The sequence below is a fragment of the Vidua chalybeata genome, chromosome 2 (genome assembly GCF_026979565.1).
Source record: "Vidua chalybeata isolate OUT-0048 chromosome 2, bVidCha1 merged haplotype, whole genome shotgun sequence".
Classification (NCBI taxonomy): domain Eukaryota; kingdom Metazoa; phylum Chordata; class Aves; order Passeriformes; family Viduidae; genus Vidua; species Vidua chalybeata.
Window position 1 is genome coordinate 5,660,112 of NC_071531.1, and position 16,163 is coordinate 5,676,274.

Here is a 16,163-nt window from a genome sequence, read left to right on the forward strand (position 1 = left end):
ATGAGATTGGTATGTGGAAAGAATGACAGCTGCCCAGCCCTGGGATTACTTCTGGCTCTCTCCTGAGACAACAGAGGGTATACAGACCCTGTCCACAGGAAAATATCCCCCTGCTCCCCATCCTTGTCTCTCTGGAGTTCTCTCATCATCTCCCAGGAGCTGTGTTCTGGCTGGTAGCCTGGCTGCCATTGTCAGTCACCCTGGGAATTGACACAGCCCTGGAAGCTAAATGAAGATGACTTATTTCATGTGGGAGCTGACAGCTGTTGGGCTCTGGGCTCTGATCAGTGACAGAAAGGTCCTGTGTGCCAATACCAGGCTGCACACTGACAAAAAAACATTCATTTTTAATCAAAAGTTTTGAACAAAATGGTTTGGTTTGGAGGTAAGGACATGAATGAGCTGGGACACTGTATTTCCTCATGCTGCTGTGTCACCTTGCTGAGAGAGAACTTGAAGGTTTCTCACCAGGCATCATTTCCTTTTAATGCTGCCAGTTTAGGTCCATCTGCTTAAAAATGGTGCTTCCCATCCCCTCCAGGGAAGGAAGGGCTTTTGGTCACAGTGTCCCCAGCTGGAGGATGCTCTGCCACTGCAGTTGCAGAGCTTGGAGCTCTCAGGTCACTCAGTGGCAGCAGGAGTGGTGGTTGAGGGAAGGAGAGCTGCAGTCCCACATCTCAGACACTGTTTTTTCTCCCCAGTATGTGCCCAAGGATCTCCTGCCAGTCTACAGGGACAAAGTTGTACCTGTTGCAGATATAATCACTCCTAACCAGTTTGAAGCTGAGTAAGTGCTTATTTCATTTTCTAGCCAAATAAACTTGTGGAAAAAAAGCAGGGAAGACTGATACCCCTTAATTTTATTTGTCTCAGTATAGTGCCTTGTGTGTGTATGTATGTATGTATGTATGTATGTGTTGGGTTTTGAGTTTTAGCTGTTAGTTTCAAATGGTGTTTTTCAGATAACCTCAATTGCTGCATGTTGAAACCAATAAAAAACCCAGGAGTTATGTGAGGAAAAGATTCTTCTTGTTTTCTTCAGTGTCTCATTTTCATGATGATTTCTTATTATCACCCTCTGGTCTGTTTCTAGGACAAGTTTAAAAAGTACCTTCCCCATCCTTACCCATTACTATGAACATTTTTATTATGTGCCGGAATATCAGAACTGAAAGAGTTTGGTTCAAAACCACCCCCCCCCCACCCCCCTTTCAAAATTAGATTCAGAAATACCACCATGGCAACATCTCACAGGAGCTAAGAGTTTAAATGTCTCCTGCCTGTCCTGTCTGCATGGTTGTGACTCTTCGGTCAGGAGATAATCTGTGGTGGTGCAGCACAGGTTTGCCCTAAAGGGAGGCAGCAGCTACATGGGAGAGGGTGAGGAAACACTTGTGAGGGAATTTTTGTGATGCAGGGATCTCTGGAGGAGGCAGGGTGGGACTGGTGTGAGTGCACTTCAGCAGCACAGTGTGTCTGTGCACGTAGCCTTCAAACACTGAGCTCTGGTCCAGCAGACCGTGGAGCTGCAGATGGGTTTGGCCTGTTTGGTGCAGTCCCAGCTTTCCTCCTTTGAAAGGGCAAACAAACAGTCACTGCCTGGAGAACTCTTGCTCTTTTAAGGTTTCTGTTTCATTTCCAGGTTACTCACAGGCAGGAAGATTTACACAGAAAAAGATGCACTGGAGGTAAGTGGGCAAAGGGTGGGATGTGTGACATCTCTCTCTGCATTCCTGCCTGCAGTTTGCAGTTTGCCTTCAACCTTGGAGTCACTTTGGCCTCTGTCCTTTCCATGTGTTTATCGTTAAAGCTTGTACACTTCAGGCACAAAAGATTTCCTGTTTTAATGTCAGAATTCCAAAGAAACTTCCCAAAAGAGCTCCAGATAAAGGGATTGCAGTGGTAGTGAGTACATCTCTCTGAACTTGCTTTCTGCAGTGGAGTGGCAGCAGCACACCCAGACACTTCCAGCTCTGTGGATATTATTTGGTTGGGGTGAAAACCCCAGGACACCCCAGGCATTAGGAACCCCTTTGGGGCTCTGCCGTCCACATTCAGCAATGCTGAGTGTGAGGACAGCTGTTCCTCATTCTCCCAAATAAATCCACAGCATTGACAGCTGCTGTCATTGCCATATAGAGCTGATAGATGGCCTGCAAATATATTGCATGGAGATGTAATGATCTGCCCTTTCACACAAAGTGAAGAAAATAAAAACCTGTAGGGCTTGATGGTGAAGGACAAAATAGAAATACAGTTTTATTGATGTCTTGAGAAGGGCTGAGCTCTTTGTTTTGTTGGCTACTCGAGTGCTTTCATAATGGACTGATGTAATTCCCTCCAGTTTGGTTTTGAACTTCAAAAGAACACAAAATCTTTAAACAAGCAGCAGCTGCAATGGCACCCTGGAGAGTACCTGGGGGACTGTCAGCCCAAATGTTTGTTGTTTTTTTGCTGTAACAACGTTAAACAACATGATTTGGTCACCATCCCTTCACAGCAGGAAACAGCTACAGAGATCTCATCTCTTTGAATTTCTACTGCCCCCAGTTTTACATTACCCCACTGTGCTGGGTGAGGGTGATGAGCTGTGCTTCTTGCCAGTGACTGCAACTCAGTTCTTCTGTTCCCATCCCCACTACTGGAACCATCTTGAGAAGAACATAATTAGCTGAGCAGCCATTAGCTTTAAATTTGCATATTTCACCTGCAAACATGAGTTGCATGTGCTAAACAGTTTTGCCAATTAGTCTTCTGACTGACTCATGCCATAGCTCTGATTTTGATGGGTTTTAAAAACATCTCTCCCAAAGAGGTGGAATTATACTTAGAAATTGAAACATTTTTAAAGAAGTTGTTTGCAGTATATTGTATTTTAATCTGTCTCTCTTTCCAGCTGCATGTCATATATGGGTCTGAGTAATAATCCATTCTGGAATTTGTCCCCTTTAAAGGTGGTAGGAATTCTGGCACTGATTTCCATGATTTCATGCTTGCTTTCCTTTCCTTAACAAGACCTGTGATGACTGTAGTGTCTTCTTACATAAAATTAAGTATGATGTAATATTAATGTACAAAGGACTAAGTCCTACTACTAGAGACAGTGGAGATGAGGGTCCTGGTGAATTGTGACTGAGAAATGAAATTTAGTTTCATATTCCTGCACAGACTGATTGTGTCAGTGTGTGCTGGTGGATTTACTGCTTCTCCAAAACCCAGCTGATGTCTGTGCAAAGAAGTCTGACAGCTGAAGAAACTTGGAGGCTTAGCAAGAAAGAAAAGCAATAAAGTATTAAAAAGTAGCAGAAATAAATCCTTATCATTCAGCTGCTCATGAGTCATAGCTAGCCTGAGAGGGTTTTTAGTTAAACTCTTCTGGGAGAATTAATATTTTATCCATGTTTTATACTAAACTCATTATTGAAGTCATTCTTTTTTCTGTGAAATCAAAATCACTTCTGTCTGTAACAACCAATTGTGATGTCAGAAGTAGAGTATTAATGAGTTTAAGTGAGGAACACACAGAGTGGAAATACATCTGCAAAGGTATATAATTTACAGCTGTAGTTTGAGGGTTGAAACAGAATGAGAAGAGAAGATTTTGATAGACACACTTCTGTCTCTGATTTAGGTTTTTTAATTTTTGGTAGCTCCAAAAGTATTAGCTAAATAAGATTTCATGACCTGGAGTTGCTGGGTTTCTAGAAAATGCTTCAAGATGCCAGGTGAGGTGCGTGTGTCTGTATATTTATTCTCTTCTTCTTTTGACAGTGTGTTCTGAAAACATGATGCAGGCAAAAATACTGATCACAGCTGAAACAGAGTATTCTTTCCAGAGGAGCATCCAAAGATAACACAAACAGAAATGCTTGTATATTTTAACAAGTGTGTACATTTAAATGTGGATGTTTTGATTCCCCTGGTTCAAAGTAATGCTCCTAATTCAAGTAGATTATTTGAATAGAGACTGTTTTTTTTTCCTCTTTACAAAAGATGCCAAAATAAGGTGTTTGTTAAAAATCCTCAGTATTATGAATGAAAGTTTAATCAACACATATTGCAGTCACTGATTCCTGCCTTTTTGCACACTGAAAGGTAATGGATATGCTCCATGCCATGGGACCAGAGACTGTGGTGATCACAAGCTCAGATCTACAGGCACCTCTAGGAAACGACTACCTGATAGCTCTGGGAAGCCACAGAAAAAGTAAGTGAAGAGCTCCTTCCTTACCTGTGCTCTCTTTTAGCCTGTCTGTGCTTGCAGTTACTCCTTGAAGAAGTGGTTCCATCAGGCCCCTGTGCAGTGCATGGAAGGAGCACAGGTTCCTAAGTGAGCCCCTTGTCCTGCAGCAATGTCAGGAGTGGTGGCACTGGGGCTGCTCATGAGGGAGGACAAGAGCTGAGTGTGATCACAGCCCAGGCAGGACTCTGTCCCCACCCACTGGGCACAGCACTTGAGTAAGGTCAGCAGGACAGGGGGTGTTGGCAGACAGGTTCCAGTGACTATCCAGAGTCAGGGAGGCAAGACAGGTCTGAGATTAATCTGGAAAATTCAGTAAGTACATCAGGACAGAAGGGCTGTACACAGGAATATCTGGACCATATCTCAGGTGCCCAGGCCTGAGCTTCCATGCAGCTCCTGGGCAGAGGAGGAAGAGGAAGTCCTAGGCAAGCTTTACTGGGACTCTTACAGCCCCTGGTACTGACCCTGGTGGTAAGGATGTAAAACAGGAACTTGGCATGTTTGAATGCTTTTCTGAAAAGTCACTCTGTCCTTCCTCTTAGCAGATTGCTCCTCCCTTGATAGGTTATAAAATACCCTTCTGCTGCTTCTGCATGTCCCCTTCTGTGCTGTCACCAGGATTCACTGTGTGCTCAGACTGTCACACAAAGTTTCCACCTGAGAAGGGCACAGTTATGAGCGATGCAAAATGAAGGTGGTAGCTCCCTCCTCCCTCTTAAATGAAGTGTGTACAGTATAGAAGTTGTAAATGCTGTCCCAAGCTGGCCAAGGTTCAGAAGGCTGTGCCTTTTAAAAGAGCTGGTACAAAGTTTACAATAATCCTTTATGTTCCAAACAACAAAGGAATTCAAATCTGATGATGACTTTTAAAAATATTTCTTTTCAAATTCTATTCTATGATTGCTATTGTATTAGTTGCTGGGTCTGTCACTTAACTGTGGATCTGTGTTGTAGCTAAAGCAGATGGTACCAGGATAACACAAAGAATTCGAGTGGAGTCTCCCAAAGTGGATGCTGTCTTTGTTGGAACAGGAGACTTGTTTGCTGCTATGCTTCTGGCATGGACACACAAGCACCCAAACAATTTGAAGGTGGGGGAGAAGTTTGGACCTTGTTTTTCTTGAGGGTTTTGGTTTTTTTTTTTTTTTTTTTTTTTTTTTGTTTTGTTTTTTTTTTTTGTTTTGTTTTTTTTTGTTTGGTTTTTTTTTTTCTAATTTCTAACCTGTGACATTATTTAAATATTGTCTCCTGTTTTGGATTTTTTTTCCCTCACCTCAGAGAAAAAGCCACAGAATTTCCCTTTTGCCAAAAGGGACATTATAAACAGTCATATTTCAGTTAGATTGATTTTGTAATTTTGCCAGATAAGATGTTGTTCTTTCTAAAGAGACACACTGCATGCATGTTTATAATTACATTTTTTATCCTCACTTCATAATAAACACTGAAAATAATTTCCCAAATCAAATTTTCTGTTTCTTTCCCTTAAGGACATAGAATCCTTGTTACAATTATCAATTATCAATTTACCAATTTATCAAATTATCAATTATCTCCTGTTTAGGGAGAATTAAGTCAAAGGTTTTGTTTTCCCAAACTTTGCATTGCACAGTTGTTATGTTTGTTTTGTCAGTCATGTTTTCCTCTTAATAGCAGCGTTTTTGAAATAATATTAAGTAAAATTAAGTAATATTAAAGTAGGTAGCTGAAGTTTTACTGAACCCTAAATACGTTGTTGCAGGTGGCATGTGAAAAGACTGTGTCAGCCATGCAGCACGTTCTGCAAAGGACCATTAAGAGTGCAAAAGGTAAATTAAATTCATCCAGACCTCGTTCCTGTGTTCTGCCTGCATTGGCATCAGAAGAAATATTCAAGGAGCTTTCTGGGTTTCCTGACTAAAGGCATCCCCTCAGGCAGAGAATTTACAGAATGAGAGCTTGGTAGTTTTGTCTGCATGTTCCTGCTGCATCCTCCAAGGCCATTTTTGACCAGGGCCGACTGCAGATGTCACTGTTTAGCTTGTGCTGGGTGACAGTCGTGCTGACTGTGCCTGACTCAGCTCTGCAAAGCCGGCAGAACTTGAGGAGATGCTGAGTTTGGTGTGCCAAAGAGCTCCTGCCTCATTGTAGCTCACCCACTGTTCCTCTGAGGGTGTGTTTAGCACTGAGAGGGGTTTATCAGCTAATCATAGTTTCTTTGCTGTGTTGGCTCATGTGAGGAGTGATTTTTTTTTTCAGCTTCTCTTCCCTTGGAGTTGCCATGTTTCAGGTCTTAAGGAAATCTGTGGGTTCTCTGAGCACGTCTGTGTGATTTCCTAATGAACAGCAGAGCTGTGTTTCTTTCCTGGAGAGAGGTGTGGAACAGTGGTGATAAGAAATCCAGTGCTGACCTGGATTTTCCACCTTGGAAGCCTTTAGCAGGGAGCAGTAAGGGAGAACGGGGAAGGGAGGAAGGTAGAGAAAATTGTGGTGTAACAGAACAATGTAACCTGTTTCTTTTTATACTGCTGTTTTTAATGACATTCTGATGTCATCTTTTTAGTGCAAGCTGGAGAAGGAAACAAACCAAACTCAGCCCAGCTGGAACTGAGAATGGTCCAAAGCAAAAAGGACATAGAAAACCCAGAGATCATAGTGAAAGCCACCGTGTTATAAAGGCTCCACGTCTCCAATAACGCACAATGTATCGATGTCCTCATTTCTTTCCTGTAAATTGTAATATTTGCCTTAGATCTGTGACAGAAACCTGACTTTCATAAAATAGTGCCCAGCATAGGCAGATATCCACTCTCAAACATATGTGCTGGCCTTGCTCAGTTTTAAAAGCAGAACAGTTAGTGTGCATTGAAGCATATTCCCAGGTATCCCAATGTCTGTCAGATTCACTTAGTCTGTGTGATTACCCAGGGCAAGAGAGCAATGTTCCTGCCTTGCCAAAGACTGTAGATGTGAATTTGCTAATGGAATGCTTGACTGACTGTATTTCAAGATGGCATCTAGTGCCAATGGAGCTGGCTCCATGCTCCCTTTTCCTGGAGGTACCTGGTTACCTGCCCTGGTATTCGGTATCTCAGCTGCTACGAAACGAAGCAGGGTTAAAGCTACACACACAGTTCTGCTTGTGTGTAGGAGTACTTTGAAGATGTTTGGCATGTTCAGTACTCTGAAGTGACCTTGAAGTGTCATTCATGTTGCTGATCTCTGCTCCTGTTTCTTGTCCATGAACAGCTGCACAGTTTCAGTTGTCACAGGTTCTGGCTGCTTATTTCTCATGGCCGTGGGTGCCCACATGATTTTCCTCCAAAAGCTGCTCCACAAACATCTTCATTAACATGATCATGCCTTTATTCAGTACCACTGGTTAGAAGGGTGGCCTCTGAGGCCAGGTTTGATTCTCTTTTAACTAAGGGCAAAAGAGAAAGCAGCTCTTACCTGGAAGTTGGCTGCCTTGGTTTGTTCATTGTGGGTGGATGTACTTAGGAGCTACATGGGCACTTCACTTAACATTAGTGAGCACTGCTGGCAGCCTTAGCAATGAAGCAATGTGGCAAAAGTAGTGGTTTTGATTTAGTAAGATCTGGTCAGTTAACACGTATTTACCAAATGCAGTGAGACAGAAAAATTAACTTCATAATGTCTCTCCAAGCAACAACAACTGGAGATTACAGAAATACATTATCATTATTATTATTATTAATGCACAATTCTGCTTGATAAGGCTTCAGAATGGGATTTTTAATAATTTCAGTGTCCTAGGGATCATAGCCACATACTAAAGCAGCAGGGCAGGTCTGCTGACAGGTATTGGACACTCACACTTCCATAGGATTTCTGTATGGGATCCATGTTCTTGCTTGTCCCAAGATAAAGTCTAATGTGATGTTAAATCCAGATCAAGTTGATGAGCTTTACTTGTCTCAGACTGCATAAGGGGATGGAAATTGCATTTCTGATTGATTTCCTCTCCTGCATTTGGCATCAAAAGTGAAAAAAAAATCACGTTACTTGAGAATTTAAGGAAAAAAATAAGCAGGAATTTATCTACAAAATGGGACTCTACTGCCAGTTTTTAGTAACCACTGTCATGAAATAACTTTCTAGCAATAATAACTTTGGTGTTGTGCACAGTTGCTAAAATCATCAGTCAGTAACAGAGATATGAGCTCATGGCTGCTACCCAACCTGTAAAAAAGTGTGACCTGCCTTGACAATGTGTACAAGTCTGATGGGAATCAGTGAAGAGGGAACCAGGCTCTTCCCAGTGGTGCCCAAGGAAGTGATCAATAGACAGGAGCACAAATTGAAATACAGGAAAATCCATTTAAACATTAGGAAAATATACTTCTCTGTGAAGGTGATCAAACAGTGGCACAGGCTGCCCAGAGAGGTTGTGGAGTCTCTGCTCTTGGTGGTACTCAGATGCTGACTGGAGCACCCTGCTGTCCTTGGCCCTGCTTGCTCAGGGGGTGGAGCAGAGGATCTCCAGAGCTCCCTTCCAACCTCAGCCATTCCATGATTTGCTGAGCACATTGAACAACCTTTCTTTGCAGAGCTGCATTTTTAAAATTTTGTTCTCCCTGCAACACAAACTTCCAGATGGGCTGGAAAATACTCATAATAATATTTCCTCCCCCTTTTTAGGTAAGCTGCTGTTTGCTTGGGCAGCTGTGCCAGGAAGACAATTACCTCTTTTGAGATACTTGCTTTCAGCAAAGATATTTAAATACTGTAGCTGGTGATATGTTTCAGCAGTTGAACATGGAAAGGATTTTAACTGTTTCTAACATTGATTAACCAAGTGCTGCATGCCATATTCCAAACATAACTATGACTTGATTCATCTTTTAAAAATAGACTATTTCATGTGGAAGTGTATAAAACCTGCTGTCCTCTTAGGAGGAAGAGATTAACATCCTGAACTTCCCTCCCTGTACAGACAATGGTCAATGCCCTTTTAGTTAAGTGTGAGACAGCACAATTTTATTTTGCCATTAGAATAAACAGACTTCACAAGAGGATTGAGAGAAAGGCAAGGGCTGTTTTCTCTGAAATAAAGAAGCTTGGAATTTGGGAAGACAAACACTGCAAACAAGATTTTAATTATAAACCATGATGAGCCATGATCTTGACATAAAAGACAAAGTGATATGTTTGTTGGAGCAGTTTATACCTGTCAGGTGTAATCTTATCCCACTTCTTCAGAGAGTGGATCCATTCAGTAATTCACACCTTCCTTAGAATCTGTGACACCCATGTTAAAAAAAAAAAAAAAAAGGAATATTCATACTAATGTGCTCAATTTGCAAAAGTTCCTATTTCACAGTAGCTGGATCCTGTAGCAATGGGCTGCTGGCTTCATCTGTTTGAGTCCCTGAGGGTTGCTCATGTGATACCTGTTTTAAACTCCCACTGACCTGATCCAAATTAGGTCAGGTTTATATCTTCAGTGAAGAATTACCATCTCTTGCCAGGAACAAACATCAGAAATTAGCTGTAAATATATTCTGTAGCTGACATTTTGTAGCCACAGCAGGCTAACGGGTATTTCTGAATGTCAAGGTACACATTTTTATTTATTGAGAGTTACACAAAGCTCATATGCAGAACAAAATTCAAAGACTCATCACAGTCCTGTCTAATATTTCATTCCCTCCTCTCCTCCTGCATATTATACCTGTATCTTTTCCTGAGTTCCTGCTGTCTCATGCAGCTGGAAAGCGTCTCAGTGTCAGACAGTGCCCACTATTTATTTAGGGGCTTGGAGGAGACTGACCAGCATTGTCTGATTCACTTGCAAACCTTTGATTAAAGATAAAAGCTTAATCTAAACTAGCTTAGGTCCTAATTGATGACAGGAGAACAAGCACTTTAGCCCAGAGTGTGGAGTCTGTAATAATGGATAATCTTCCCTGGCCATCCTGGGAGCATGACAGGTGAATGCTTTGTGTCCAATCGACTTCCCTCACATTCTTTCTCCATTCTGGAATTAATTTGGGTCGGATCCCCTTTTCCTGGAGTGATTTGCAGTGCCTGTGGCCACTGCTCAAGTCCACCCACTCGTTTTTGGAGCCACCTGTGCAGGAGAGACCAAAAGTTGTTTACAAACCATCTACTCTGGGCCTGGATTAGTCTCTACATGCTGAGAATTCAGACGTGCATAAAGACATTGTGCTAAAATCAGTGCTATTCACACTCAGTAGAAACATTTCAGAAACCTGCAGTATGAATTGTTAATGTTTGTGTGCTGATTTTTATCTCAAGTGGGGAGAAATCTATAATCCATGTGTTATACAAAAGAGTTGGAGGACCAAGGTTTCCAGCTACTCATACTGCCTTTTGAGTATCTTAACTGTGTCTTGATTGGATGGTGTTAATTTGTTGTCTGAGACTGTTATGGTGATTGTATTGATTAATTTTATTTTAAAATATGTGGCAAGGAAGATTGTAATAAAAGCATCTACCTTTATTATACTGTGCACATACAAATTGTTAGATCCTATTTTTTAATATGTTAATCATTTCAGAATTAAACAGCACAAGAATGGTTTGATAGTCTTGCTGAATAAAGTGGATGTAATTAAATGTTTCCTTAGTTATGTCCTAGGATAGAGAAAGGGTAGTTAATGGAAGAGAGCACATTTGTGACCTGTAATCATCTTACTGTAAGATGTGGATGTGGAAGTGAGTAACATTCTTGTTGTCTTATTTTTTTTTTTTTAAGAGGTTTCATGGGAAGAAAATCTCTGGCATTCTGTACCCCTCCTTTGCATTTCTCTTACTTGTATGTGTAGGACCTCATTGTGTTGTGCTCTTTTTTTCCTGCAAACAAGGTGAGAAGAGGGGCTTGGAGTAAGAACCATAACTCACTTTGAGATCTCTTCCTTGTGCAGCGTTTAACTGCACTCCACTCACTGAATTTTTACCTTCACTGTATAGGGTGGAGCACACAGGGCTGTAGAGTGGGAAACAAATGTTCCTCATGTGGGAACAAGAGCTTCTGCCAGCACTCAGCAGTGTCCCTGCCAGCGTGGTGGTTTGCAGGAGGAGAGGAGCAGGGATCCAGGTTAAGGAGAGCAGGAAGTGCTGTGTCATTCCACTTGTGTCCTGGAGAGGTTTGGTTTGTATTTCTACTGAAGAAAAAACCACCTCTCCCGAGTAAAGGTTCTTGTCCAGAATGCTTTTAAAAGCTGAGACATGTTACAAATTTTGGTCACTCTGGTATTAAAATATTTCTTCATAAAGGGGAACACATCCCTTTTACATCCCCTTGCTGCCTTATGGCTTATTGACTGTAGTCATTCCCCTCCTGTTGAGAATCCCAGGATTAGCTATCCAGAGAGCTGTCTTTCCTGAAAGCACATGTTCTTCATGTTCCTGGTAAGTGAGAGCCTGCTGAGCAGTTCTGTAGCTTTCTAAAACACCTCCAGTAGAGACATTTGTCAGCAATGGAAACTAAGCTTTGAGATGTTCAATCACAGCCCAAAAATAGCTCTTTCAAATAAATGAAAACTCTTGAAAGTGCATTATTGTTAATAAATGAGTAAACCAGTGAGTTTGCACATGCATGCAGGAGCAGATTTCAGGTAAATCCCCTAGGTTCAGTCAGCCACTGGAGGAGTGTGCCCTGAGCAAAGGGCTGCTGCTGTCAGGGCACTGCTTCAGGAGAGACCCAGCTAGTTCTCACCATTTCCCAGAAGGGAGGAATGTGGTGGTGTGGCAGTCAACAGCCAAGGAAAACTCCCATCTGCTTCACCAGGAAACCAGTGCCAGGTGACAGCCCCAGTGCCACCAGTTTGGTGCTTTTGCTGCTCTGGCAGCAGAGGACCTCGAGGCAGGTGGGATGCTCCTAAATGCGCACACATTCCTGACTCAGTGCCTCCACAGTGCAAATAATGGTAATAACTCCCCCAACGTGCAGAGCAGAGAATAAGGCAGCACATTATTCAGAGAGAGAAAACCAGCAATATGAGAAGGCTGTGCCATATGTTACCACTGAAATCACACTTACCTATTGCCCTCGTGGTTGCATTGCTGTTTAGAAAAAAAAAAAAATTCTGTGTGTAGAAGAGTGTAATTTATGTACTCTGTGTGTGTGTGTGTGTATGTTGAAGCTTTATTTGCAATGTGGTAGGGGTGGGAAACAGAATTTGGGGGGCTGGCTGAGTAGGCCTTCAGGATGTGAGCAGAAGGTCTTAAAGAATTATATTTTTATAGATTGTGCTGAAGCTTTGGGTCCCAGCCACACATAGCCTTTTCTTCCAGAGAAGTAAAATGGTTTGGAAAGAGAGTCAGGTGGCTGTAATATAGTAGGGATAGTACAACCCCACCAGCCCTGGACAAACTGAATAACTTAATAAAAGATGCCTTTTTAAGTAATATTTTTTTAGTGCTGAATTGTTAAACAAAGAAATATTTATGAGCAAACTTTCTATGTACTTAAAGTTTGTGTGGTGCTTTGTACTGACTAGGTGGAACTGTTATCTGTTTACACATCTTAAATGATTGTCCTTGAGGTGTGTGTAGTAATTCAAATACTTCTGTGCCAGAAAAACAACGAAGTTCTGTGTAATAGCAAATGATTTAATTTCTGATTAAACTGTAGGCTTTCTAGTGTTTGTGTATTTTTCTGGTTGGCCATTACAAGTTGTATCTTTCCTGCAGTAAGGCTTGTACGCTTGATTGTAGAGAGAGGCAATAGGATGGTAGATAACCATTGTTTAAGAAGAAAACCCTAAATATTGCTACCTTATCCACTTTAAAATCAGGTGGGCTTTGTGGCATAAACCTGAAATTTTGCATTGGAAAGAAGTTTCAAACACATCTAGGTTGGGTTAAAAATTGGTGATGGGTTTGTTTATTTAATTAAATAAGACAGGGACAAGCCAAGAGATGGAACAAAAATGGCTTGTTCCCATTGTATGGACCTGACCAAGACAATTCATAGCTTGTGCTAAACCTGTGCACAGACAGATGAATAGACACATGGGGAAAGTAAAGTTTTTTTCCTTGTAGTTTGTCAGCTGTAATAGCGTGAAGAATTTTAGTTGTTTGTTCTGAATTCAAATTCATAAATACCTTTCAGGAGAGCTGAGTTGTTGATAAAATCCCATTCAGTCAAAAGGCAAAGCTGTTCACAGGGTTCAAAACCAGACCAGGATTTTTCATCTTGCTAAGCATAGTGAGTTGTTGTTTCTTATGGCTGGGAGACAGGACTAAAGGACAACTCTCCAGATACCATCCAGATTAACTTTTTTGGTTGAACTTCAGGATCTCTGTAAAAAGCACAAGGGTCTGCAGCATAAAGGAGTTTTTGGAGCATTGTCCTATGATAAATGTCATTACCTACCGGAGCAGTTGGTGATTTGGCAAAACTGAGCATCACTTGTTATGTCCCTTTTAATTTAACATGGCAGCATCCTCACTCTTGTGAATAAATCACCACTGCAAAAAGTAGAGGAGAATTTATCCTGAGTTTTTCTCCCGAGAGTTCCCGATTTCTGGATGTGTTAAAAAAGAAGCACTTCTGCTTTGCTAAGTTAGCAGTAGAAATGTCACTGAAATGAATGATGCATTGCTGAGGAGGGAGCTGTGGCAGGGAACAGCAGTGCTGGGGGTTTGTTGTGCCTGGCTTTTCTCCCCCTGGGAATCTGTGGGTGCAGCGTCCCCGTGGTGGTGGCAGAGTGACTGTTCTGCCTGCATCCTGCCAGGGGGAAATGTGGAGGAGTTACTCTGAGCAAGTGGGAGCTGAGGTTGGTGTTGGGTTTGTTGGGCAGTGCTGTCCCAGGGCTGTGGTTCAGCACAGCTCTTTGTGCTCCCAAAAGCTCCTGGTTTACAGCCCCCTGCTCTCCTGGCCATGGCATAATTCCCTTAGATTTCTTCTGCAGGCCATGGAGAGCCAAGAGGCTCTGGAAGTGCATTTTTCATATGATTCAGGCTTGGCTTTTGTGCTTTTGAAAAGAAAGGTAGAGAATTATCAGCTGCTTTGGTAGACCCACCTTGTCCATCTCAGCAACACTGTGAAGCTGTGCCCTAACCTTCCTCTCCCATCATCTCTGCTGTCCCTGATTTGCCTGTCCCCATAACAAGGGACATGAAGGAGATAAAATCAATGGGGAATTCATCCAGTCAAAACTCCTGAAGTTTTAATCTTCTTTAGTTCCCTTAACCTCCTTGTGCTGGGAACAGATAAGTGCCCGTGCTGCTGCTGGAGAAGGTCTGGGACAATGCAGCTGCTCAAAAGAGGGAGAGGGGAATTGCCTCTCCCTGGCAGTGAGGTGCTGCCTGAGCAGGACCTAATTGCAGAGCTGCATGGTTAATGGTAAAGAAAAGAAATCTTTGTGAGTGAAGTTCTTGAGCGAAGAGCTGGTGATTCAGTTAACCAGAGTCTGGAGCTCTCTATCCATCCCATCCCCTGTGTCACAAAAATATTATAGTGCTGAAATATTTGATGTGGCTGTTCTTAATGATCTGTGTGATGCTTGTGCCTAGCAGAGCAGGAAATAGCATTGAATAAATCAGTGCTCTAAGTAGGGAATATAATGGGGAGATCCAGGTGGAGAAAATGTCCAGTGTGTTTTCACAGCACTTGCATGGTGCCAGAGTTGTCCAGGTCTGGCTCTTTTCCTTCCCACCCCCTTAAAGCAAGGAAAAAATGACATCAATAAATCTATAAATAAATAAATAAATTTTCTGGGAATTTATGTGGCATTAGGATTCATTTTCATGGACAGATTGACTAGACTTTCCACACCAGAGGTCTCTAGTTCACAGGGGTTTTTCAGAGGTGTGATAGAGCCTGTCACAGCTGGCTTGGAGCACAGTCCTTGGGACACAGCTGTGACAGATGGCCTTGGGATGCCTCCTGCAGGCACTCCTGTCCTGCCTTTGGTACAGCACGTGTATTCCCGTGCCTGACACGTGCTAGGTGTGAGGACATGCCTTGGTAGGGAGGGAACTTGGGTTTCTTGCCGGAGCTGCAGTGATGGGAGGAAACCCTGGAGAATTCAGCACCACCCAATGACCCTGCCATTTGCTGTCAGTGTTTGTTGGTGCAAAGCATCCCCTTTCAGTGTTGTTTTCTTTCTGGGAGATTGGCAGCCCATACACTGCTTTAACATGCTTTTACCTGGCTGAATGTGGAAATCAAGATTGTTAAAAATGGAGGGGAGGGATAGCTATGAGTTTGCCCAGGACCTATGTGAGTAGAGAAACTATGAGATCTGTCTCTAATTCACAAATAATTCAGTATTGACTAAATGAGTGCTATGTCTTCAACGGGCAGTAGCACCTGGAAGAGGCCAATATTTAGGGTTTTTGCCCAAAGCACATTTAGCCCTGCTCTACTGTTTAGTGAAAACGCCCAGTGCAGATGCCACCAGAGCCTCATCTCGTGGAGTAATGCTGTAATAAAGAATGTGGTTTTCTTGTGCAAGTCTTGACCTCTTCTTATGAAAATAGCACACAACTCAGTATTTTCATGGTGTATAAGTGAAATGTCATTGTTTTTTTTTCAATAAAATACATTTCCTTTCCTAAACACGGGTCTCTGTTTTTTTTCCCTTGGTGATGTTTCTCTTTCAATTCTAATGGAGCTTTGGCTTTTTGTGTCTTCTGAAGCCTGACCTTGCATGATTTCTTTTTCCTCTTGAGCTGCACGAGGAGTTCCCTGTTCAGCCAAGCTGGCTTTCTGCTCCACATGCTTAACTCAAATCACAGTAGAATCATCTGCTCCAGTGGTTCTAAAAGGTGGTTCCTAAAGTCTGACCTACACTTGTGGGCTCCCTAAACCCTCAGAAGCAGATTCTGAGTGCACTCCATTAAAACAGCTCCCTGCATAGCCTAAAATTTGCTCCCCTGCAGTCCAGGGTAGCAATTCTGCTGTCCTTTTTTCTCATTACACTGAATATTTTTCTCATTACAC

The 16,163-nt window shown here is 42.3% G+C and overlaps 1 protein-coding gene across 1 annotated transcript in view; it reads left to right on the forward strand.

The window, feature by feature from the left end:
• The window catches only part of PDXK (pyridoxal kinase), a 46,856-nt gene extending 31,077 nt beyond the window's left edge, over window positions 1–15,779 (forward strand). Inside the window, exons 6-11 of the mRNA XM_053935979.1 lie at window positions 702–787; window positions 1,643–1,688; window positions 4,096–4,207; window positions 5,198–5,334; window positions 5,985–6,051; window positions 6,786–15,779. Coding sequence (XP_053791954.1) covers window positions 702–787; window positions 1,643–1,688; window positions 4,096–4,207; window positions 5,198–5,334; window positions 5,985–6,051; window positions 6,786–6,898 — 561 coding nt within the window. The 3' untranslated portion in view covers window positions 6,899–15,779. The remainder of the gene's footprint in view (window positions 1–701; window positions 788–1,642; window positions 1,689–4,095; window positions 4,208–5,197; window positions 5,335–5,984; window positions 6,052–6,785) is intronic.
• Window positions 15,780–16,163: the final 384 nt, after the last annotated feature.